Source organism: Urocampus carinirostris, chromosome 7 (genome assembly GCF_059441175.1).
Source record: "Urocampus carinirostris isolate Australia breed hairy pipefish chromosome 7, RoL_Ucar_1.0, whole genome shotgun sequence".
NCBI lineage: Eukaryota > Metazoa > Chordata > Actinopteri > Syngnathiformes > Syngnathidae > Urocampus > Urocampus carinirostris.
Genome location: NC_142355.1, coordinates 40,235,270 through 40,260,685, shown reverse-complemented (window position 1 = coordinate 40,260,685; position 25,416 = coordinate 40,235,270). Strand labels below are relative to the sequence as shown.

The window sequence follows — 25,416 nt, the reverse complement described above, 5'->3', positions numbered from 1 at the left end:
TTTCTTCTTTTTTTCTTGAATTTCACTTCTTTTGTTATATTTTTTTATATATTCTTTATGAATTTTTGTCCTCCTTATATTTTTTTCTCTTTATTTCATTTTTGTTTTCCCTTTTTCGTGAGTTTTACTTTTTTCTTTTCGTTTTTCTTTTCTTATGTCTCTTATTTTTAAAAGTAATGGGCGTATTTAGCTCACTTTGAGTCTCTGTAATTTGTCTTCCTCTGTTGAGCTTTTAGGGTCCTTGGACCTTCAGTTCTAAATATTATAAACATATCACTCTCTTCAGGTGCAGTTCCAGCAGCTTTTAAGTCCGCCTTTATTAAACCCACACTGAAATGACCCAACCTTGATCCAGAAATCTTATGTAATTATAGACCTGTGTCAAACCTACCTTTCCTTTCTAAAGTACTTGAAAAAGTAGTAGCGCAGCAGCTGAATGATTTCATATCCGAGAATAACCTTTTTGAATCTATGCAATCAGGATTCAGGGCTAACCACTCTACAGAGACAGCTCTGATCAAGGTAACAAATGATCTCCTAATGTCAATGGATTCTGGCGCTTCATCACTTTTGCTGCTGCTGGATCTTAGTGCTGCTTTTGACACAGTGCACCACAATTTCCTACTAGAATGGTTGGAAAAATGGATTGGTCTCTCAGGAACCGTCCTCTCATGGTTCAGATCCTACCTCTCAGATAGGACGCACTGTGTTAAATATGGCGAAATGACATCTGAGCCCTTTAATGTTACCTGTGGTGTTCCGCAGGGTTCAGTGCTTGGCCCCCTTCTTTTCAGCTTTTACATGCTTCCATTAGGTGATATTATTCGCAAGTACAATATCAGTTTCCACTGCTACGCAGACGACATTCAACTATATCTTCCTTTGGAGGAATCTGCCACACTAAACTGTGGAAATTTGGAGGCCTGCCTCATTGAGATAAAAGAGTGGATGTCACTCAATTTCTTGCGTTTTAACTCTGAAAAGACCGAAATGTTAGTCATTGGTCCATCTAAATGCCGTGACTTATTCTCAAAAACTGCTGTGAACATAGACAAATGTCACATCACACAGAGTGAGTGACTCAGTTAAAAATGTAGGTGTCATATTTGACCCTGATCTATCCTTTGAAACGCATGTAAAGAAAATTACTAGAACCGCTTTCTTCCATCTTCGTAACATTGCTAAAATTCGTTCTATACTGTCTCAGTCGGATGCGGAAATTATGATTCATGCGTTTGTTACCTCCCTTTTCGATTACTGTAATGCACTACTCTCTGGTCTCCCGAAGTCTAGAATCAAGTCTCTTCAGCTGGTACAAAATGCAGCAGCGAGGCTTTTAACTAGGACAAAAAAGTCCGATCACATCACACCGATTTTGGCTAACCTCCATTGGCTCCCAGTTAGCCTTAGATGTGATTTCAAGGTTCTCTTAGTATTATACAAAATCATTCATGGACTTGCTCCCTCTTATCTTATAGATCTGATTTCCCCCTATGTCCCGGTCCGAAGCCTACGTTCTGAGAGTGCCGGTCTTCTGGTGATCCCAAGGGCAAAGAAGTGTTCTGCTGGTTCGAGAGCGTTCTCCACCCAGGCACCGGTGCTGTGGAATGCTCTTCCCCCTGAGATCCGATCTGCAACCTCAGTGAAAATGTTTAAATCTAAGCTTAAAACTCACTTCTACTCTATAGCATATGAATAACCTACTCTTCTCGTCGGCTCCAGAGCAAGGGAATGTATAATAATATTCTGAAAAATAGTCTGTGTAATTTAATGTAATAATCTGTGAAGCCCTTTGAGACTCTTCGTGATTCAGGGCTATACAAATAAAAATGACTTGACTTGACTCTTCTTCAACGGCATGACAAAAATCACGACAGCGACTTCTAGTGGGAAAGCAATACACAACGTTTTTTTAACATTCACTCTGAGGCGGGAATTCAAACTATCATCTGGGTCGCAAGTTTGAGACCCCTGCAGGCTGCAGCTATATGTCTGGGAACTATTTCTTGTATGGTGCCTTGGACGATTACAGCATGGTGGCGCCCACTCCCTCTCCATGCCGACATATGTTTCTACACGGTCTCGAACTGAAGTCATTTTGCAATTAGGGCGAATGTGCTAACCGCTACCCCGGTGATGACGTAAGTCATATTTTCTATACATTCGCATTCCAGTAGTTGCAGAACATGTGACAAGATGATTACGCAGAAGCCTACGAGGCTGAAGAGCGCATTTTCAAATTATTGGCAACTTTATTTAAAAAAAAAAAACACTTACACGAGCAAAGCCAATAGCAAGTTGGACTCAGTGGGCGGTGTCACAAGACTTTATTCATCCCTCAAATCACAAAGGAGAAGAATCCAAGCTTTGAGTGAGGACTACCAAAAACAAGTGTCTTGTGGAGATGGAAGCGGGTATCCAGGACGTGGAGAAGAAACCAGTCCGCATCATCGCAGCGGTGTGCAAAGGTGGAGGCATTGGGAAAAATGGCACGCTGCCCTGGAATCTACCGTAAGACCATCTCCGCTTGAACACACGTTTAAACCTCTTTCTAAGTTTGTTGGAAGCAAAAATTGAATCTAAAATGGAATTATATACTATTCTAAAAAGCATGCTTGGTTAAAAGAGAACAATTTGGCTTGATGTTCGATGTTATTCACGCCACAGGTCTCTTTTTAGGGACCGTCCGCAAATGTATATTCCCGTTTGGCGCGTGTAAGAGAAATATCAAAATATCTGTGGCCACCCCGGTCACACCATGGTGGCGCTACTGTTTAATAGTACTCGAGAAATTGGGAAAAAATGGCTTTGAAAGTCATTATTAAGTGCTTGAATATGCCCATGAAAACGTGTACGTATAGTAACGTTTAGTTCACTAAAACCTTCTTTAAAATACTGACAATTGTTTCTAAAGAACCTTTTAGTTGTTGTTTTTTCGTTATTTCTAATGAAATAAACATAGCTGTCAACCTGTACGTTTTTGCCCTACAAAGTACGTTTATTATGCATTTTAAGACGTGTACGACGTACAAGAAAATCTGTACGGAAAAACGCAAATTTGTCAATGATGGGTACCATCCGGTATACACAGACTATCACGAAACGGCAAATCAATCAAGTCAAACGTGTTCGCTGCGGTAGCCTTTATCTCTATCGTTTTTTTTTTCGTTGCAAATGAAGCGAGCGGTTTGATGCTAGTGTGCGCATGCATCTGCTGCCTCGGATTTCATGTCGTAGTTGTGTAGTGAAAGGAGGTCCGTCTCTTTTTAGAGAACTGGCTTTTTCAGCTCAACTCATTAACGAGAGCCGGCTCTCAAACGGCTCACTTGCTTTGATGCATTATATTACGAGTTATTATGTTGTATAAAGAAGTTAAGAAAAAAAGGAAGTATAAAAGGAGAAAATGAAAAAAGACAGGTTTGTGGTTATCCCTTAAATCAGTATATTACCACCAATAATTTAATACAGAAAATGAATTAATAATTTGAATAAGAAAATGTATTATTCTACTTAATTATGTTTCCATGTATTCTTTCCTTCTACAGTGAACGTCCAAGCTACCTAATTTTTGAGTTTCTTTTAATAATAAACCTCATTCATGTCGAGCGACTCAGTATCTCACAACAAAATGTATCATCCATATACATATATATATATATATATATATATATATATATATATATTATGTGTATATGTGTGTATTACAATATATATGATATAACAAAACACTAGAACTATACAACATGTTAAACTACATAAATAAACACGTATGGAAAAAAAAATATGGTTTAAGATTTTTTTGTATTTTGTAAGGGAAAATACGACAGTTTTTAAGGGCATGGAGCCGTGGAGGTTGACAGGTATGAATAAACAATTTTAAAGATTTGACTCGAATGAAGTGGTTTTGGACCTACTGTTTTTAGAATGTAGGGGCAGAATACTGTTTGACTGCTTCTGTATAGCACTTATCAAAAGATTTTTTTTAATTGACTTCAATGCAATTTATCTTCTATATCAAAATGATATTAGAACAACTCAGCTTTTGACAATCTTCAGTAGTTTTTGGAGAAATATAGTATAATCACAATCCAATTCATTTGCCAGTTTTCCATACTGCTTGTGCTAATGAGGGATTTCTACACTTGGGATTCGATGTGGGAAGAAACATTTGTTGCATTAGTTTCCACTTACCAAAGAAACTCGTTTTGGGAATGTAGGTGAAGGAAAAAAGTCTTTGTTAGTATTTATAAAAAAAAAACTTGTGACTGTCATGTGCATGCCCCCGTATGAATGGTGGTGGGGGTTGTGAGGTGATAGACATTGGTTTAGATTTCCTGGGGTGGGAAACATTAATTGTGGGTTGACACGCATTATTACATTATTCCTGTTGTACAGTGGGTCATTGTTTTATTTTTATTTCTTTAACTAGTTGTAGATGCATGTATGTGTGCATCACATGCAACAGATGTTGTGATATGGATCAATCAAGTTTGGAAGAAAAAGGAAGAACTCAAAGCCTCAGGAGACTAACTTATCCAATTCTTGCAGGTCTGAATTCCAGTTCTTTCTCCGCAACGTTACACAAGTTACAAAACCAGGTAATGTCACCTTGAATAAGGATGTATTCTTCAAATGACGAAAACTGCAACAATACAGTACAGTGCATTGAAAACATGTGCCAATAAGTTCATGAAAAGAAAGTGCACAAACTTTACACCTGTTTGAACTATTACAATATACAGTTGTTTATATATGATATATACACTTTTAGAAACTTACAGCATTGCCTTTTTTATCCTTCTTTATGGATGAGGATAGATTTGACAAGCAACATTCCTGTCAACCACTGTCTGAGTATGTTTACGTTGTGCTGGCAGAAACAGAAGTCATGCGGGAAACCTGGAAGTAGTATTATTTTGCTCCAATTATCAACTTAAAAGCTCAAATACATATAAAATATGTATTTCAAACATATGTTAATTAATTTACATCCATTGTTAGACCTGTTTTATGTTTTAAACACAGTAACTTATTAATAAAAAAAAAACAGATATGGTAAGGGCAACACAACTATTGAATAAATTCAGTTATATAGTTAGGACTAAATAAGTTCTAAAGACTTAATAAGTTACTGTATGAAATGAAGAAATAATACAATTATGAATAATCATAAGCAGTGGCATATTTCAATATTGCAATACACAGCAGCTAAACTAATTACAGTACATGTCATTCACATAGTAAAAGTGTTGGAACATTTTACCCATGACATGCAACTGGTTAACTGCATAGGATAACACAGCATGATATTTACTATATATTGTAGATTACATAGTATATTATAATTCTAAAGATGATTTTTGTGTGACATATTCTTTTGTTGGCCCTCATTAAGCTGTTTGAATAGATGCAGAGTGAGGCACATTAATCTCCCGCCTTTAGGCAAAGGGTTCTAGTGAGAACCGGAATTCCTATTTGGAGCACACATCGGAGCCAAACAATAGGACTTGTGATATTATTAGGAAGTTAAGTGTACCTTTCCAGTATTTTTTTCTTGATGCTTGGATTTTTTTGATGGGGTTCCATGCTAAACCACCAAAAAAGGACCATGACCAAAGTAGATGTGTTATTGGGACTTTAATTACCAGAATTAATCCTCACTTCATCTCACTGATCTTGGCTTTATTAGAGCATTTCATTTCAAATCTTTACACTTAGTTACAGAAATACTATAATAAAACGGGTAATCAGGTGTCAAACTACATTTATTTTATTATGATTATACACAAGTTACAGTGACATTTGTACACAATGCCCTTACCTAGTGCAAAAATTACAAAATAAAGATAGCCAATGCATTACGTAATCTTAAATTGCAGGTTTAAAAGATTGCTGTGGACAAAAAAGTAGTATCAAAATATCTTGAGAAAAATGCAGTCACATCCTCCCTTTAATAATAGACAGTGGCAGTCTTGTCTGTTACTGTTAAGGAGTCTAAAGGCCTCAGGGCTAAAAAGTGTTTCTGTCATGCGCCAAATAATCATATTTGATTGCTTTGACTTTTTCAAATAATTCATGCTGACTAAATAAATTTGAGATTGTGATCACACCACAGTCAGTCTTATTTAAGCCTCTTAGAACCGTGTTTTTCTACTAGTAGGTCGCGGGGCTTTGCCTTGGCAAAATAATGCTTAGAAGAAAAAACAGAGGGTTGATTACACTCTTTTACAAACGTAGAGGGACTACATCTCATTTCATTGTCATTTTGTTACTTCTATTTCCTTTTTTTGCCGTTTAGTAAAAGGTCCCAAGAAAGTTAGTGATAAGGGGAAGGACAACTGGAAAAGAGTGACAACAACGATTAAGTCGAAGGAGGACTCGATACCGAAATACACAAATGGTGTACAATTGTTTGCCATTGAAGTGCTTTTGGAATGTACAGTAAATGGTTTAAAATTTTATATTTTTTAGTTTTTTTTCCAGTATAATAATCTTAATTACCTACATAATCAAATATTCATCAATGTTTGGGCACACACTTCAGTGTTTCCTATATAATTTTGTGAGACCCCGGTGGGTGGATAGTCTAGGGCAGGCGTCTCACACATGCAGCCCAGGGGCCTATTGCGGCCAGCAGGGTGCTACTTTTAGGCCCCCACCTTAATATGAAAGTTTAAAGGGACAATTCTATTATTTGGCACCTCCTAGCAGTAGGAAAAAAATCATTAATAAGAACAATATTGAATTAAGAAAAAATCCAAGATACACAAACTATGATATAAAAGTGCATTTAAAAAAAATACTTGTTGCTCAAGAAAATTTGCATTTATTTTACACAAAATAAACTAATCATCAGTCATCTTGCTGCTACGGGTAACCAAAAACCTCACAAAGGGTGGGCAAGAAAATGGGAGGTAAAATTGGGCATTTTGGTCACTTTGAGTCTCCATTGTATCCTCCCTTGCACTCGTTTTTGGTTGCCTTACACAATACAGCGGCATCTAGTGGTCAAATAAACTATATTGTTCCTTTGTTCTTTCGGTTATGCCATCCCTAGGAATAAGAACAACTCCCGCCATGAGAAAGGTGAACGAACCTTGTATAGTGTGGAAAGTATGGTATTTATTTTGTTTGCCTGTGTTCGTTGGTTCATTCCTCTATCAAAAAAAAAATCACAGGGAAGTTCAACATGTTGGTGTGGGGCAAACGGTGCTGGTTCTCCAACCCTCAAACTATGTTTCCGATGGTTAATGTTTTGAACGCAGTACTGAGTGAAACGCTGATGTGAGTGCAATTTCTCCTTAGCACAAAATACAAACCATCAATATATATGTTGACCTCTTGCGTTTCTTGTTCGTTTTTCCCGCAGGACAGTCCCGGATTATGCCCACTTCCTTTGTCGGAACCTGTCGAGTGCTTTCCTATTGGCTGCACAGTGCCCGCTTTCTGACTTGATTGAAACCATCTGGGTTGTTGGTGGTTCTAGGGTCTACAAGGTACATTTCAAGGTCCACCCAGAGCAAAGTCCAGGTCTTTTAGTTAAGTTAATCAAAAATGATCACCATGATTTGGTTAACAAATATTGATAGCAAAGTACTTCTCATTCAGTACTTGATCGTTAGAGTTGGCTGACATTGTGTCAATCTGAATCTGTTATCTTACTATTTTTAACAGGATGCTCTGGATCATCCCTGGTGTGATTTGGTGTTCCTGACAGAAATTATGGCTGAATTTGAATGTGACGTCTTCTTTCCCGAGATGGATCAACAAGTCTTCCAAAAACTAGAACAGTAAGTGCATGTGTCTTCATACATGTATAGTGCCTTGCAAAAGTATTGGTTCCCCCAAGAACATTTTAACATATTGCCATATTTCAGGCTTAAGACATACAGATAAAAATACCAAAATGTTGTTGTTTTTTTTAAATCAACAACTCCTTGTTTGTTCTGAAAGTTTAGAGGGATAGGCGGGTCTTTGTTGGTTTGCAGTGCTTTTATGCTCTCTCCTTTTTGATATTATTGCTCGCACAGTGCTCCAGATGTGTAAATTTTGCCAAATCTTATATACATTTCCACATCTTTACCCCGGACCGGTCTTAGGTGTTCATAATACTGTCTGTTCTCCAGTGACTCCTTTCACAGACCAGACTATGTATGCTAATATGTTTAATCCAGGGTGCCATCAAATATCGACTGTCACCAAACTCATTAGCTTGGTTGCTACTTGGCTTCATTAGCATAAATCAGTGTTCATTCTATCTCTTAAAAGTGATGGGTCCCGGGGACTCGCATGCTCAAAAATCCATGGGTCCCAACAGATCTGTGTCCACAAAATTTAGTGTGCTCCATGCCCTTACAGACTGTCGTATTTTCCCTTACAAAATACAAAAAAATGTTTATTTATGTAGTTTAACATGTTATATTGCACATGTGTTTCCTTATATCATATATATTGTTATCAAACATTTTGTTGTGAGATACTGAGTGGCTCGACATGAATGAGGTTTATTATAAAAAAAAAAAAGTTCAAAAATGAAGTCGCTTGGACGTTCACTGTAGAAGGAAAAAAAATACATGCAAATATAATTAAGTAGAATAATACATTTTCTTATTCAAATTATTAAATTATTTTCTGCATTAAATTATTTTTGGTAATATACTGATTAAAAAGGGATCACCACAAACCTGTCTTTTTTTCATTTTCTCCTTTTATACTTCTTTTTTTTTTTTTAACTTCTTTATACAACATAATCATTCGTAATATAATGCATCAAAGCAAGTGAGCCGGTTGAGAACCGGCTCTCTTTGATGAGTTGAGCCGAAAAAGCCGGTTCTCTAAAAAGAGACGGACTTTCACTACACAACTCGAGATCGGCGTGCAGACGAAAACTTGAACCGCGAGACCAAAACAACAATGGCGGATCTGCCTGACGAAAAGTTTGGAGTGCGGTAAATCTTTGTTAAAAAAATGACAATTTTGTGTCAAAAAAAGTTGCGTCCCAGGGACGCACGTTGATTTGACAAGATGCGTCCCCAGCAAAAATAATGCGTCTAGGACGCAGGGACGCGGGCAAACGAGAACACTGCTAAATGTGAGTATTATTTTTTTTTTTTTGCTACAGAAGCACTAGCTAACTTATTGGTAACTACATTGAGTATCTCTGATGTTCTGCGCAAATTGCATTTTGTTTTTGTGTGTAAAGGGAAACTGACATTTTTTTTCTTATAGTCTGTACAATCCGAGTACATAATCAAACATTTTATTTTGTCTCCTAATCAGGTTTGCTGCAGTCCCAAGTGGAATCCACGAGGAAGATGGCATTAAATATAAATTCCAGGTTTTCAAGAAAAAAATTGCACATCTGATTAATGAAGAGAATGACACACAATAATTATAAGGCTTTGACCACACTGCTTTCAGATATGTACCGAATTATTTAAAATGCAAAGTTATCTTATTTTCCCATCCCCATGTTTAGGGAACTCAAAGCCACTCCTTGAATACTCTGAAATAATTTTTTTTTTTTTTAATAATCTGCGATATGAATCCATACAATTTATGCCATCACTAGAACTTCATGCCCGCGGGCACCACGATGCAGACCCCTGGCCTAGATCTTTATCCCACTTTCGAGAAAACACCCCCAGAATGCATTTGTGTCAGACAAGAGTAGTAGTGTGATGGTAAAACATTTAACATGTAAAGAAACCTCAAATGTTGGGTTCTTTTGCGCTGTCAAAAATGTACGCTGTAGTTTCATGTCATCTCCAGAAGAGGGGAGAACAGTTCTCAACAAAACCTGAAAGCGGCGCTGCTTAAAAAACAGAACAATGTGGAGCACTTACGACACCAGTATTATGTATTGTCTATCACTACCTTTATTAAGGGCGTAGGTTTTAGTCATGGCATTGGTGGGGACATGGAACTTTTTTTTAAGTAATCACACAATAGGGACCATCCATGCCAAAACTACGCCCTGGACTTCTATATTTTGTTATTTGTGTTTTTTTTTAGGTCTATAACACAGAATAGTAATACAGGTTAAGAATGTTGACATTCCATATCAATGGGCTACTCATGAAATAAAGCAGTAGTTGAAGAAATGACTTAGAATGTTTGATTTTATTGCACTTGCAACATTTCATTTAGTACTCTTATGTAAAAATAATGCACCGGTGAGGCATGCATGTACCATTCTTTTGTGATGCTTGCACCGAAGAATAAGATCCACAATGAAAAACAGTCAACAAAGATCTACACATCATTCATTTGCGTTATTTCAACAATGAGAAGGGTAATTCAATTATTCACTCATCAGCACAGTTAAATGGTTCCTACAATATTCTTTGACAATATACATTCAACACGAGTGACAGAAGACCTTGGCAATGTTTACAGGGTGAATGGAAAATAACAGCATATGGCTTTATATATTTCAATTATCGTTTACTGCAATGTTTGAATAAAATTTTTACTTTAAATACAAGCAATTACCTTAAATGAACAGGGGGTATTTATTACCACAGTACATACAGTATACGTTCCCACCTAATATGGAATTAATTGATTCCAACACTAGACGTCATCTATTTCAACTGTGATATGCACCATTACTGTACTTCCTCAGAAGGCTGGCGTCCTTAAACATGTGCAAAAAGCTCCTGCAAATGTTCTATGAGACTGTTGTGGCAAAGTGCCCTCTTCTATGCGGCAGTGTGTTTGGGAGGCAGCGCTAAGAAGAAGGATGCCTCTCGTCTTAATAAACTGGTGAGGAAGGCGGGCTCTGTTGTGGGCACAGAGCTGGACAGCCTGACAACTGTAGCCGAGAGACGGGCACTGAACAACCTGCGGTCAATCATGGACAATTCATTACATCCACTACACAGCATCATCTCCAAACAGAAGAGCAGCTTCAGCGACAGACTGCTGTCACAGTCTTGTTCCACGGACAGACTGAGATCATTTCTTCCTCATGCCATGAGGCTCCTTAACTCCACCCGGGGGAGTAAAAGCCGACATTAAACCCCACCCCCACATTTGCATATTACCTTATTTTTATTATTATTTTCTGTAGCAGTATTTAAATACTCTATATTAACACGTTATATTGGGTATTTTGTATTCTATAGATTTTATTCTTTTATTTTTCAGCACAAGGATACTGCTGGAATTGTGAATTTCCCTACAGGGATGAATAAGGTATCTATCATTAAGACAATCATTTAGGTAATACAGGTATCAACCTGTGCAACATTGGTGCGACCTTTCCATTAAGAAAAAGTCGGCATAGGACAAGTTAACACATCTGGCTTTGCTTTAGGCTGAAACCATAATCTGAAAAGCTCCTAGCTGAGGTACAAGCAAGTTTCAGGGAGGGAAAGCACCACAGAACAGATTTTTTATTTGTGCAATCCTATGTGAGACGTTTTAACAAACCCCAGAGAAACCTTTATCACGTCTTTAAGGATTTCAAGAAAGTTTTTGAAGGAGTACAGCAAGCCACCTTGTGGGCCACCATGCAGGGGTACAACATGGGTTACAAACTAAGTCAGACCCTTGAACAGTGGTATGCTAACCGTGGAGTACTTACCAATGGTATCACTGGAACATGGTTTCAAACAATAGTCTGTATGAGATAAGGCTGCATTCTCTCTCCAACTTTAATTAACATCTTCCTAGAGAGGATCATGACCCAAGCCTTGGACAAAGCTGAATGTACAATCAGCATTGGAAGGCACAATGTCACTCACCTCCGATTTGCTGATGAATTTGCCGGGCTGGCAGGAAAATGACATGAACTCAGAGATCTATTCAACCGCCTGGACAAAACATGAACGCGATATGGGATGGAAACTAGCACAGAAAAAAAATAACCCCAAAGGAATCATAACAAACATTACCATCAACCACTAAAAGCTTGAACCCGTTATCAAATTTAAATATCTCGGAGCGGTCACATCAGAAGATGGGTCAGAACCAGAAATCGTAGCCATGATGTCTCAAACCACACCCGGACTTGCCAGACTTAAACCCATCTGAAAGGACAAGAAGATTGCAGTGAAATCAGAGATCAGATTCATGCAAGTGCTGGTTACTTCCATCTTCCTCTTCGCTTCAGAGACATGGACTCTCACAGCAAAGCCGGAAAAGAAAATCCAGGCCATGGAGATGCCATCCTAGAACTTTTGGCTACATAGCCCATGTGACAGATTAAACGGGGCGCAACACCATCAGATTGCACAATGGACCCTACAAAGAACTGTTGTCAACTGTGCGCAGACGAGAAATGTAATGGTAGGGTCATGTCATAAGATCATCAGGACCGGACAAGAATATTCTCCAGGGCACAATCCAATGAGACAAGAGAGGAAAATTCAAAAAGAACTAGGCCAATATCCTCAAGGAATGGACATGTGCCAAGACACAAATACAGGTCAGGAAGCATCCTCATTGGTGGCCTGACGACCCAGGCAGTTAAGGGATCTGTGAACTGTGAAAATAAGCCCAGTCAACCACTAGATCATGCCAGTTTGTAAATTTTCCTAGAAAAGTCACAATGACCCATCAATGTTTCTTTAAGTGTGTGTTTGTTATTTTTCTAGATAAAAATAAAAATCCAAAATCACAGAAAAATGGTTGACCGCCTGAGCCACAGTGACCTCCGAAAAACATTACAACCATCACAATTGTAACTGGGCAGTCAATGAAAGGGTTTCAGGTCATACCAGGCATAAATATGCAGTTCTGATTTAAACAAGACTGAGTGACAAAAGGGCACACTACAGTGGTATCCACTTAGCAAAGAAAGCAAAGTGCAAAATAGACCCAACATACTTGAAGTATCACTTGGGGCTTTGCTGTTGCAAATGTGATTGGTGTTGAAGTACCAATCTGCTAGCCGTTATCACCAGATGCACTCACTTTTTCATTATCTGCCAGCGGCCATCACCATGACGACACAGTTGTGCAGCACGATGATGACCGCAGCAGATGGGAAGTGGAAGTTGTTAACGTACACTATCGTGCAAAAGTTCTGGGTCGCTTAGAAATTTACTCATTTTTGAAGGGAAAGGAGTGTTTTTCAAGACAACATACAACCAATTAGAAGTACAACGCATACATTGTTTAAGTGGTAAATGACTATTTTAGCTGCAAATGTAAAATGCAAAAGGTGTTTGATGTAATATCTGCAGAGGTGTATAGAGGCCTATTTCCAGCAACCAGCACCCCAGTGTTCTAATATTACATAATGTTTGCTAATTCGCTTAGAAGGTTAATGGATGATTAAAAAACAGTTGTTCAATGATGTTAGCACAGCTAAAACAGTTTAGTTGGTTAAAGAAGCTGTGAAACGGACATTTCCTTGAAATTGTCGAGTCACTGGTGGATCACATTTATTGCCGCGATTAACCTGTCAGAATGGCCTAAAAAAGATAACTATCACGTGAAACTTGACAGTCTATTCTTACACTAATTTTATTACACTATTTTATTATGGAAAATGCCAAGAAACTGAAGATCTTCTACAATGGTGTTTACAGCTCTCTTCTGAGAAGAAAGCGAAGTGGGATTACCACCAAGCAAGAGCACAAGACGCCTTATATGTCCTCAAGTAGCAGTTTGGTTAACTATTACCATGTAAACGTTTACAATGAACAGGCTACTCCGAGATGCTGACCTTCAAGGCAGGGTGGCAAAGGAAAACCCGTATCCGAGACGGCTGACAAAAGGAAGATGGGCAAAACAAAACAGACATTGGACAACTGATCTAATGAATAAAAGTGTGACTTTTTCATGGAAAACACAAAATTGTTGGGGTGACCGCAAAGTGGTCGGCAAACTTTTCTGGGATTTATTATATGTAATCTAATCATACTTTTTTCACCCACTGTACCACATTGTACAATATTGTTTATTCTGAACTCTTTCCAATCGTGCTTCATTACAACGTTGTACAACCGTGAGTAAAATAGTTTGATAATGAGATCAAATGCATTTACAATCCTAGTAGCTTAATGATGAGCATACAGCATTCTCACCGCCACTATACGGGTTTGATTCCTGTTGCATCCGATAATGAGCAAATTAGCTCAGGGTTGTTTGTTGGCCGATCAATCATTGCTTGAATACTATGATACTCTACCAGAAAACCTCAGTATAACGCACACCCAAACTTTGAGGGTTGTTTTTGTGGGTGAAAAAAATATGTATATTCACGAATAGATATGGAATAAGCAAAAATGATTGCCCTTTTTCTCTCTTTTTGTGAGGCCCACTACAAAACGACCCACGACCCGGTACTGGTTCGTGCCCCAATGCTTGCCGACAACTCATAGAACGGATTCAAATGGGCTCAAAAAAAAAGAACAACACACCTTCAAAATATGATAAAGACCTTTCTACTTGTTTAATCTGAGAGACTGCATGCTTTCCTGACTCAAAAACTAAAGCACACTGGTATACTTTGACCCTTCAAACGCAACGTCGAAATACCTTCCCTGGTAGAATTTAAGCCATGACTGACGGCATGAAGCACTTTAGTGGATTGCACTTGAGTTGAAACAAATACCAATAACCACGACAGAAGAATATAACCACGAGTTTTTACAATGGGAATTTCTTGTTGTGCGGTGGGCTTTGCCAACCGGCAAGGTTCTTAGCCAGAGTTGGAATTTTATCGCATCGATTTTGATGAAGACAGAAAACAGCGATGTTTATCCACAAATCAAACGGAGGGACTTGCAGCCCTCAAATTATTCAAGGATCTGTGCTAGCCCTGCTAATGCTATCCTTAGTTTCTCTAAATAGCGCTCTTTAAGCTTTCTGACAAGGTGACAACTGCACAATATTTGTTTGAATAGTCATTGCCAATGGTGTAGAATAGTGTAACTTTTTTTTGTTGTCTACTGTTTACTAGCCTCACCCACTGTTTACAACAGTTTTTGGCGTATGTAATGGTGTTGTTACGTGGTAAGGTCACGTGTGTGCAAAGGGCCAAATTTGATTTTGCAAACATATTCCAGCTTACCACATAAAAGGTGAAACAAATTTATTTCCATTTCAAATTAATGCTTTAGTTGGTAGTATACAAAATCATGCAAGGACTTGGTCCCTCATATCGTTCGGATTTAATTTCCCCCTATGTTCCGGTCCAGAGCCTCCGCTCTGGAAAGTCTGGTCTACTAGTGACCCCAAGAGCCAAGAAGAGATCCCGCAGGTTCGAGAGCGTTCTCCAGTCATTAATTTAAATCTAAGCTTAAAACACACTACTATTCTATAGCATATGAATGACCTATATCTTATGTTGACAATATCTGTGTATTATTTGCCCTCATGTAGGTTTTAGATCAGGGGTTAGTGTCATAATACTCTGTGGTTTGCAATAATCTGTGGTCTTTGCAGCCCTTTGAGGACTATACAAATAAACATGACTTGACGTTATTTTGGTCTGTCCTAAAATGATAATGAAATAATATTTCCAAGTGAAATAAACATAATAAAGTGTGCCCATCTATAATTTAACAATTGATTGATTGCTGGAGAAAAAACTGCTGCTCTGCCAAGAACATTGCATTAAAACGCGACATTTGCACAGGCTGTAAATTAAATACTTTGTTTGTTTTCCTTTAAAAACGGGCATACATTTTGGTTGATGTTAGGCATTATTTTCCCATCTGGCATCTGCAGCGTTTTCAGAGACATTGTTTATCACACAAACAGTATCTCAGATAAGTGGCATGCACAGGCATTTCAGGAGCTTAGAGCACTTATAGTAAGTAAATAGAGTTTGTACTTAATTTTCATCTACACACATTGACGTCCGTTTGCTTTTTGAATATAAAGTCATTTGAACATGTTATTCAACATTTCAAAAAACTGGTTTTCACAGGATAAAAATAATTGAAATGGGAGTCTAGCGTACAAAAGTTTTAGATTCCCACTTTTGTGTCTGTAACCAACTGCAAAGTGTTGCTAAGGATTCATTTCTTTCAGCCTGTGTATTAGTCATAATGTTGCTAAAATTGTAGTCTGTTTGCAATTGCGAGTGTGATTTTAAAAATATAATGGGTTTATACAAGTTTCTTTGCTTTCAAAAAAAATAAAAAAACCTTTCCAAATGACAACGTTGCACCAATTATTAAGACAGCCATTATTCATGTAGAGTGGCAACAATTTATCAAGTTTCTAGAACAGGGGCAAGGAACCTTTTCAACCCAAAGAACCATAATATCAAAATATGTTGACTTTTTTGGGGAGCAAAACCTGCTATTCAGACAAAATATAATTTTTCTGCGCACTTACTGTGCGACCTAAGATGATTTGATAAAATGTATGAAATAAGAATAATCCCAGGGCCTGTGTCCCATACATACAAATATACCACTTTAAACTTATCTCCCAATTTTTCATAAATGTTGGTTTCAAAACAAAGTGCAAGCAAAGTTCGTTTGTAAAAATGTCCCAAAATACTGCGAGGCTACTGACATATCTACCTTCGGAGCAAATGGCACCGTCCAGAGATAAGTGTGCTGAGTGCATAGCTCCACCCAGCCCTACTGCACACCCACTCAACTTGCTCAGTGTGGTTGGCTAGCATTTTTAAGTCTTTAATTTTTGTTCTCTGTGTTTTCATCATAATTAGTCTCAACAGTGAATAGATTGTTTAATGAGGTTCCATATAAAGAATTCCTGAGCCACGTACAGCCATAACGTGGTTTGCTGTGTTGACACCTTGACTGTAAACTTTAGTGGGAAGCATGCCCTTTATATACTAGCCCGAAATATTGAATACATTGTTGCTATGTCAGCTATGTGTGCACTAATCAGAATTGTAATGCTATTTACAAACTTTGCATGAGGATTATTTTTTTCTCCGAGCCATATGTACTCATCAGGGTTGGGTAGGGTTACTTTAACTGGATTACTTTCGGATTACTCCAATACCAAATATGCTAATAAAAGACAAAAGAAACTAAATATGAATAAAATGACGACTCACAACACGTGGTAAGCTTTCTCTCCTGGCTTTGATCTCTTTGATCTCCGGCAAAACTAACATAAAATGCGACAGAAACAAAATGAAAATAAATCCAAACAGCTTGCCAACATCATTTTTGCCGTTCCATGTGTTCCGTTACTCCCCAAGTCTGCACAAAATTTAGTCATTTTATTCATATTTGGTTACTTTTGTCTTTTATTAGCATATTTGGTATTGGAGTAATCCAAAAGTAATTGAAAGTAATCAAGTTAAAGTAACCCTACCCAACCCTGGTAAACATGAAAAGAGCCATATGGATGGATAAATTGTAATTAGGGAGGGGCAGTAATGATACACATATGTTTGGACGTCTGTATTCATATCCCTAATGGACGGAAACACAGTGCAACAGCCATTAAAAAAAATGTAGTATTAAGATATAACATATTGGTATCCAAAAAGTTTTTTGTTTTTAAAATCAGACAGTGAATTGAAAGTGACAATGAAGACAGTGAAGGAAAGTGAATTATAAGTAGTTAATAAATACCAGTCATCTTCTGCTGAGACAACTAATACAATCTTTTTAAGCAATATGCGAGAGCTACTTCATGTGCCAATCAAATATTTTTTTGCAGATATAGTTCAATGTTTAGGGATTAAACAAGGTTGGGGAGGTAAATGTGTGCAGTAAAGCTTGAGATTGGAAGGTCTAACTTTTTTAAAAGATTGGGGATCGGCCAGAAATTGGTGATCGGTGAACCCTTTGTCCTCTGCTTGTGGTAGCAAACCATAATGCTCTTGATTTTGTTGCTGTCATGTGAAAAAGACTTCTCAGTTGTTGGTAATTGTTTGCATTTACTTATCGTTTACAATGTAAAACATGTAAAAGTGTTAAAAACTACAAATTAGATCAAATATTACTGCTAACAACTGCAAAATTTAATGCAACGGGAATTGAAACATGGATCACGGCATGAGGAATGCAAAGTCCTATCTACTAGAGCAGTGGTTCTCAACTGGTCTGACTTAAGGAAACGCCATTCCACCCAAATGACAAGCTGCCACCCACTTCTCAAATTTCTCAAATAACTAAAATGACTTCAAATACCGTACATACGTGCATATGAGCTATTCGGGTTTGATCCTGGTTGACGTGCAATTGTGCTCACCAAGTAATATCGACTGATCAATAGCACGTTACATGATACACCAGTATATATACTTTTCCATTTTTTCCCTGTACCGAAGGTGCATCTGATTAGAAGGCGCATGTTCAAATCTGTGGCAATTTGGACTTTGTGTGCACCTTGTAGTCCAGAATATACAGTAAATGTGTATTTTCAGATGTCATCTACTTTTAAAGGAGCAACAGGGTTAAAAAGAGGCCTTTCCCTCCGTAGCTGTAGTTTCCCAAAGCTCACCTCAAAATCCTTTTTTGTACCTTTGATGACATCCAGGCTGGCAGTCCTTATGTCGTACCCACGTGACTTCAGTCTCTGGATGCGGTAATTTACAATTTGTGTCGTCAGTTCCAGCACTGTTGGGGTTTGCGTAATTTGACTCATGCTTATTCCGTTGCTGAGGAGCCCCTGGAAGCGCTCAGCCAGAATATCTTCGGTATAGTAGAGTAACGCCGGGCAGCTGATGACAATTCCTCGTAGCTCAGCTTCAGAACACCCCAAGGTGTTCTGGGAGTAGCTGAGGGTGTGTCTCATGCTTTCCGGGTTCAATTCGATAACAAAGCCTTTCAGTTTGGAGAGGAGGTAGAGGAGCTCTGCTGTACTGAAACCTCGATCTTGCAGGAACAGCATGTTCTCCCTCAGCACTTGGGGCGGCTTGAGGAGCACAAAGGGATTCTGGGTCAGCAGCTTCTGAAGCCAGATCTTCATGTTGGCCTCGTCACCTCCGAGGTCTCTGTAGGTTCGCTGAAGGGTCCGGACCATGTTCTTGTTCTGCTCCACAGGGCAACTGAAGCTCTGCGGTGCGCTGGCCATCAGCTTTGTGATGATTCGCTTGTTGAGGTTCAAACTCTGAAGGTAAGTAATGTTGTCCCGCTGGTTGCCATGGTGACTTGAGGAGGTGAAGAAAGAGGCTGGAAATTTCTCAATGATGCTAACCAATTCTTTCTGATTGGGACAGACTGACAACCAGAGCTCTTTCTGTGCAAGCGTTTGGTCTGGGTTGCAGAGCACGGCCTCAGGGTAAACGGTTAAAATCTGAGAAATGATTGTCTCTGAGGCACCGAGGTCCATTAATAAATGTGCGACCTCATTTGTGTATGCTGGATTCTGGTGCAGAACCCAGCCTTTCAGCTTTCTCACTTTATGGATGTCCACAGAGAGGTTATAGAGCGCTGCCACTGTCTGTTGGTTTTCTGGTGAGCTGAGTGTCCCACATGGTCTTAACATTGAAGGCAACAATGTCGCACGGTGGCACTGAAGGCACAGTGATGTGGCGATGAGGCGCAACATTGATGAAAGTAATGCCTCCAGCCGACCTGAAATTAATGTAAGTGATTGGTTTTATATTGTAAAAACAAGTCACGTTAAATCAACTTACCGTATTTTCTGCACTATAAGGCATTCACCTGAACATAGTCTTATGTCATTCATATTTCTTATATAAAGGCACACTGGACTAATGGTGCATAAAATTAAAACTACTGTAAGATATACTGTACTTAGTAGTGCAATGATTGATCAGTCGATAAATGTTGCTGACCAAATATTTCAACAGGAACAGAACCAAGGTGGCATCTGAGTGGTTAGCAAGTCCGTGGCATAATTCTGAGGTCATGGGTTCAAATACAGCTACCAGCCTTCCTGTGTGGAGTTTGCATGTTCTCCCCGTGCTTGTGTGGGTTTCTTACAGGCACTCCGGTTTCCTCCCACATTCCAAAAACATGCTTGTCAGGTTAATTGACCAGTCGTTCGATGTGAATGAGCAAGTGAGTTGTCTGTCTCTGTGTGCCCTGCAACTGGCTGCCAACCAGTTAAGGGTGTCCCCTGCCCACTGCCCGAAGATGGCTGTGACCCTGCGACCTTAGTGAGGATAAGCGGTGCAGATAATGGATGGATAGGACCCAGGTAGGGTCGCCCAATCCTTCATGGCACCTTAAGAAAAACTAGATTTAGGGGCCCCTATTACTTGATCATTTTCAAACATATTATAGCTCATTTACTCATAATGCATCAGTTTCAAAAATTTGACCAAGGGGCCAATCTTGGAGATAGGTCCCTTTTTTGATTTATGAAAAATATACATGCAAACATTAACATGTTAAATTTATTTTGAAATAAATTAGTCTGAACAAGTTGGTTTTGAAATATCAGAATTCAAGCAAAATAATACATTAAGTTTCTGTTTTAAGCATTTTATTTTATATTTGGTTTTGATGTGTTACTGTAGTTGTATTTTCTTTTAGTATTTGTTTTAAGTCAAGTCAAGTCATTTTTATTTGTATAGCCCTTAATCACAAAGAGTCTCAAAGGGCTGCACAGGTTATTGCACTGACTATTATTACACCCTCCCCTGATCTGGGACCAACATGAGGGCAAGGAAAAACTCAAAATCCTCAACATGAGGAAAATGACGAAACCTCGAGAAGGGTTTTAGTATTTCTTGAGTCTTTGTTGAATGTATTTCCATAGTAGTATTTTGTTGGTATTACAACAGTTGATTTTTTTGTATATCTGTATTTTTTTAGTATTTTTGTAGTACTACAGTAGTTTTATGATTTGAGTATTTTTGTAGCATTATTGTAGTATTATTTTGTATCATTTTTGTCATTTTCCCATAGTGGAATTTTTAAGTATCCCTTCAGTTGTATTTTTGCAGTATTCACGTCGCAATATTTCTGTAGCAGTGTTTTGTATTAAAATATTTTGTAGTGGTATTTTTGGAGTATTTCTGTAGAAATATTTTTGATGTATTTCTAAAGCAGTATTTTTGTAGTATTTTTGTAGCATTATAGGAGTTTTGTTGTCATGTTTCTTTAGTGTTCTTGTAATGTTATTAAAGTTGTATATTTGTAGTCTTCCTGGGGTTCTGTATTATATATTTCTGTAGTAGTATTACTGTATTAGTATTTTTGTCATGTTCAAATGACTTTATATTTAAAAAACAAAATAATATGCAAGGTCCCGATTTTGAGCACTATATTTGATATTTAGTTTTGTGGCTATTTTGTAGAATTTTGTTGAATTTAAGTATTTTATGTAGACTAAGTGACAATGGGGACAACGTTTGCAACAAAAAAAGTTAACCGCTCTCAGTGGTCGCTGGGCCTTAAGCAGCCGCTAAGCATGCTTATGCCTTGGGCCATTTCCGACTAAGTGATACATATGACACACAAAAAGGCATTAACATTGATCTAATTATTACACTATTTTTACTCAAGAAGCAAGAAACGAGTTTTAGAAAATAAGTAAAAAAATAAATAAAGCTGTCATTAAAGATATAAGTAAACGCACAATGAGGGAAACAGCACTTTCTTCTGATGATGATGAATCACACTTTGCATTTTTTATTTATCTTCAGGGGCACCTTTCCGTTTTCTCCATTCTGTAACATTTGTTTCCGGCACCTTGAGTAAAAACAGTTTGATAATGAGATAAAATAGAATGCCTTTTTCATATTTCACCCTATTCACTGGGGTTCAAGTAGTAAATTGCCAGCGTTCTCACCGCCGTGGCCTGGGTTTGATTCCAAGAAATGTTTAGGATTTCAGTTGGCTATGTTTTTCAATTGATCAATCGTTGCACAAATACGGTAGTATACAGAAAAACCTTGCATAGTAACAAACATGTGTAAATACTGTATGCATAAGATTTTATGACCGTATTTCTACTGTATATAAGGCAAACCGGGTTATAAGGCACACTTTAAAATCTATAGCCATTTAGGGATCTTTAGGTGCACCTTATAGACCGGGAAATGTGGTATCGTGCAGACCACATAATTAGGTTAATGTAAAATTTAGACCAACAGAATGCCCACAGGCTCCAAGGTGCCCCTGAAGACAACTAAGGTGCTCGCAGACTCTTATGAAAATAGCTCACCAGTGCTGGGTTATTGTGATATTCTATTAGAATTATATTTTAGTGGTTGGCCACTAAATAATATATATATATTGTTTTGTTTTTTTCTTCAGAAATACCTAACAAACTCGGATGCCCTTCGGGCTGATAAGTAATAACATGTATCTCGCTTGAAAAAGGTTGGAGACGCCTTGAATTAGACTCTTATCAAACGGCAATGACAAACTTTTCTTTGCAGTCAGATTTTGGTTTGTTTTTTTAAAACAGGAATTTGAAAAGGTAAAACAAAATATTGTGATTTGTTTATGGAAAAAAAAGTTCAATTTGTATTACTGTAAGTGGTTTCACTAACTTATTCATTATAATTGATTTATTTTTTGCCACTTTTATATGTAACTGACCAAATTCAGGACCTAGATAATAATTATTATACTGAAATAATCTATCCTGTCCTTTTGAATGAATGTCATGATTTTTCAATAATGGAGTGAAACTTGAAATGCTATGAATTGCAAATCATCCAATGTTCAACCCATTCAATCAAAAAATACCATATAACATATGATAGATAGGAGCTCTATAAATAATGACATTACTATTTTAAAAGGTAATGTGGGTGGGAATAACGTTACATCAATTACATTCACTGTGGTGTTTGTGTTGTTTTTTATATCCTTTTTCATTATGATATATGTTAAAACGAGATCCTTCTTTGATTGTTTGTGCCATCTGTCTTTCTGTCAATCTGCTCAAAGTTAAAATAAAAAGTAAACCCGTGAATTAACAAAAGTTTTAAAAAGTATAAGTTAAAAGAAAGATTACATCTAAACATTTTGTGTGCAAACGTGAAGAACGTAACTCGATGATTGTAATATTTTTTAAGAAAATGGCTATATACACCACGTGATAAATGCCATAAAATGCACGGCAAAGATTGCAAGAAAGTCACATTCTACATCAATGAAAGCCACACAAACGGGGAACGGCGTTACTAACACCAGTCAATGCAAAAATTACTTAAAAATTACTTATCAATACATTTATAATGGACCAATACACAAAACCACATTTAAAAAAGCGACACAAATTCAGATATTTAGGCCTACACACATTGCTGCAATAAGGGCTTTAAAAAAAAGATCATAAATTCTCCATAGAAATGAAATTGGCATCTTTAGACTTTTTAGAAATTTTGATTTTTATTCACAGCATTAAAAGAAGAAAGATAAATGGAGTAGTTTGTGTTTGCCCCATGGTGAGAACATTTTTGCTTCTGCCGCATCGATTCAATTTTGTTCAGAAACGCATTAGATATTAAGATTTCAGTTTTTGCACTTGATGCGAGATTGAAATCAAAGAAGCACACAACCAGTGCAGCATTTTACACATGTTTTTTTAGATATTCATTTCAATTTGCAAAACAATTACACACGACACGGAAACACTTCAATTGCAAATTAGACGTCAGGTTAATTGGACGTAAACGTGAATGCATGAATGAAGATTACCTTCTGCCGAGGTTAGCGGATGTGATTAGGTTATGGAACTGTTTCTTCTTCTGCTCTCATATTTATATGTCCCACTCTCCCTTTGACATGCAACAGCGACATCTAAATGCAATAACCGAATTCGACTCCTTTTGGGATGTCTTATGCAAAAAGAAAATGAAACAATACAAATTCAACGCTATTCAACTTTTGAAGTACTGTTTGACAAATATAAATTACCTGATTTAATCACATACTGTCCTGGCCGAATATTTTTCGAATTTATTGAGATTTTATTTTGTTCTTTATACAACCTCCACACTAGCGTCTGTAAGTACACTAATGCGTGTCATGCACTCAGAGGTGGATAGAAACAAGTTAAATTTACTCAGTTACATTTACTTGAGTAATTTTTGTGTCATGTTGTACTTCTAGGAGTATTTTTTAAATCATTACACTGTTTACTTTTACTTGGGTAGACTTGTGAAGAAGACACTATACTCTTACTTGGCTACATTAGGCTGCATTGAACTGTTGCATAAATCCCCTCCATGAAAGGATGCATGTGTCTCTCTCTGCGAAGGCGCATTAATTTTGTCAGAGACCCTTTTTTTCATATTCGAGTTGACCGGGGACCCAAACAACCACCAGGTAGCACTTGTGAGCTGGGTATATGAGTACAGTATATGACTGTAGCCTCATGTATGTAGATTTTTTTTTTAATCCACAGAAGGTTCAAACGTTAGGATCATCAAATCGTCAAAGTTGATCCAATCAACAATAAATTACAAGTCTGTGTATTCAGACAGTTTTAACAAACTGTCTCAATACACAGACTTGTAATTTGTTGTTGATTGGATCAACTTTGACAATTTGATGATCCAACTGAATATTTGTTTTAATATAAATTACTAAACAAAATGTTGCTATAGCTACCGAGTACTTGGGTAGTTTTTTCGCCGTGAACTGTTCTACTTTTACTCAATTAATAATTTTGATGACAATCTGTACTTTTACTTGAGTCACATTATCATGAAGTACCAGTACTGTACTGTTACTTTAGTAAAAACCATTTTGCGGTAAGATTTTGTAAGGTCTCCTGGCCCTGAACTGCCTTTGCGTGTGCTTAAGTGTGGGTTTGTCACCGCAGGGTTGGTATCAGTAATTGCATTTACCGGTAACAGCAATCAGCCAAAACAGAGTCTGTTGTCAGTTTGTGAGTCTTTGGAAGGTTTTGCTCAGTTTTATTTTTTTGACCCTTGTATCCCTTGTACTGTCTTGCACTCTCTACAACCCACCCATTCAGCTATCAACTTTGCCCGGAGTCAGTCCTTCACAAAACGACTCAACATTCTACTCACTGGATCTTTAATGTGTCTTAAGCCCCTGCAACTTGGCCCTGGACCCAAAGATTCTTGACAGTATTTAATAAAAATTATACTACCTAATTTGATCACATGTTGTCTTCGCTACATTGGTTTCGATTGTATTGAGGTTATATATTGTTGTTTAAAATGTAAGGGTTCTCTAAATATGAATCAATACAGGATCAAATTGAAGTGAATGGAGGACAAAAAATGCAATTAAACTGAATCAAACCATAAAAATATTTCGTAAATGAGCATCAAATAGAGGCCAGGGAAGAATAAAGCCCGATAATTATGCTTGGTATTGGTACCTACCCTTCTTTATTGGTATTCATTACACACAGAGTTTGAATAAAGATTTTGAAAGTTTTTTTGAGCGATTATCTACTCAGCTACAAAGAGCTGTTATTTTAAAATATATATCACTATGTGATTAGGTTACATGTTGGGATGGATCAGGTCAACTCAATCGCCAAGATGGTACTGTAAGTGATCAGTACAATGTGAAAAGCATGGGATAAAGTCATCCCTTCATTTAAAACTAC

At 37.5% G+C, this 25,416-nt stretch overlaps 2 protein-coding genes across 4 annotated transcripts; one reads left to right on the top strand and one right to left on the bottom strand.

Moving 5' to 3' along the window:
- Positions 1–1,928: 1,928 nt before the first annotated feature.
- LOC148363320 (dihydrofolate reductase) lies at positions 1,929–10,106 on the top strand. Its single transcript, XM_088340958.1, has 6 exons — positions 1,929–2,511; positions 4,549–4,598; positions 7,179–7,284; positions 7,370–7,496; positions 7,675–7,790; positions 9,280–10,106. The coding sequence occupies exons 1-6, from the start codon at positions 2,405–2,407 to the stop codon at positions 9,389–9,391; spliced, it is 618 nt and encodes a 205-aa protein (XP_088197084.1). The 5' UTR covers positions 1,929–2,404; the 3' UTR covers positions 9,392–10,106.
- Positions 4,430–23,597, bottom strand: mterf2 (mitochondrial transcription termination factor 2). 3 transcript variants are annotated; one of them, XR_015850991.1, is made up of 4 exons: positions 23,526–23,597; positions 18,400–19,475; positions 4,780–4,899; positions 4,430–4,642 (listed from the first exon to the last, which is right to left on the bottom strand). XR_015850991.1 is itself a non-coding variant. In XM_088340957.1 (3 exons), the coding sequence occupies exons 2-3, from the start codon at positions 19,447–19,449 to the stop codon at positions 4,861–4,863; spliced, it is 1,089 nt and encodes a 362-aa protein (XP_088197083.1). In that variant the 5' UTR covers positions 19,450–19,475; positions 23,526–23,597; the 3' UTR covers positions 4,765–4,860. The 3 variants fall into 3 exon arrangements, 2 of the variants coding, with proteins under 2 accessions (XP_088197083.1, XP_088197081.1); XM_088340957.1 differs by lacking the exon at positions 4,430–4,642 and having other exon boundaries at positions 4,765–4,899; XM_088340955.1 differs by lacking the exons at positions 4,430–4,642; positions 4,780–4,899 and adding an exon at positions 10,108–10,845.
- Positions 23,598–25,416: the final 1,819 nt, after the last annotated feature.

What these genes read in the sequence shown, in the direction of transcription:
- LOC148363320 (XM_088340958.1), top strand. Translation starts at nt 2,405, where the DNA reads ATGGAAGCGGGTATCCAGGACGTGGAGAAGAAACCAGTCCGCATCATC. An exon ending in ACGCTGCCCTGGAATCTACC is followed by an intron (nt 2,512 to 4,548) that starts GTAAGACCATCT and finishes CAATTCTTGCAG; the next exon opens with GTCTGAATTCCAGTTCTTTC. An exon ending in GTGGTTCTAGGGTCTACAAG is followed by an intron (nt 7,497 to 7,674) that starts GTACATTTCAAG and finishes TATTTTTAACAG; the next exon opens with GATGCTCTGGATCATCCCTG.
- mterf2 (XM_088340955.1), bottom strand. Translation starts at nt 19,449, where the DNA reads ATGTTGCGCCTCATCGCCACATCACTGTGCCTTCAGTGCCACCGTGCG. An exon ending in GTACAAAAAAGGATTTTGAG is followed by an intron (nt 10,846 to 18,399) that starts GTGAGCTTTGGG and finishes GATTGACCGCAG; the next exon opens with GTTGTTCAGTGCCCGTCTCT.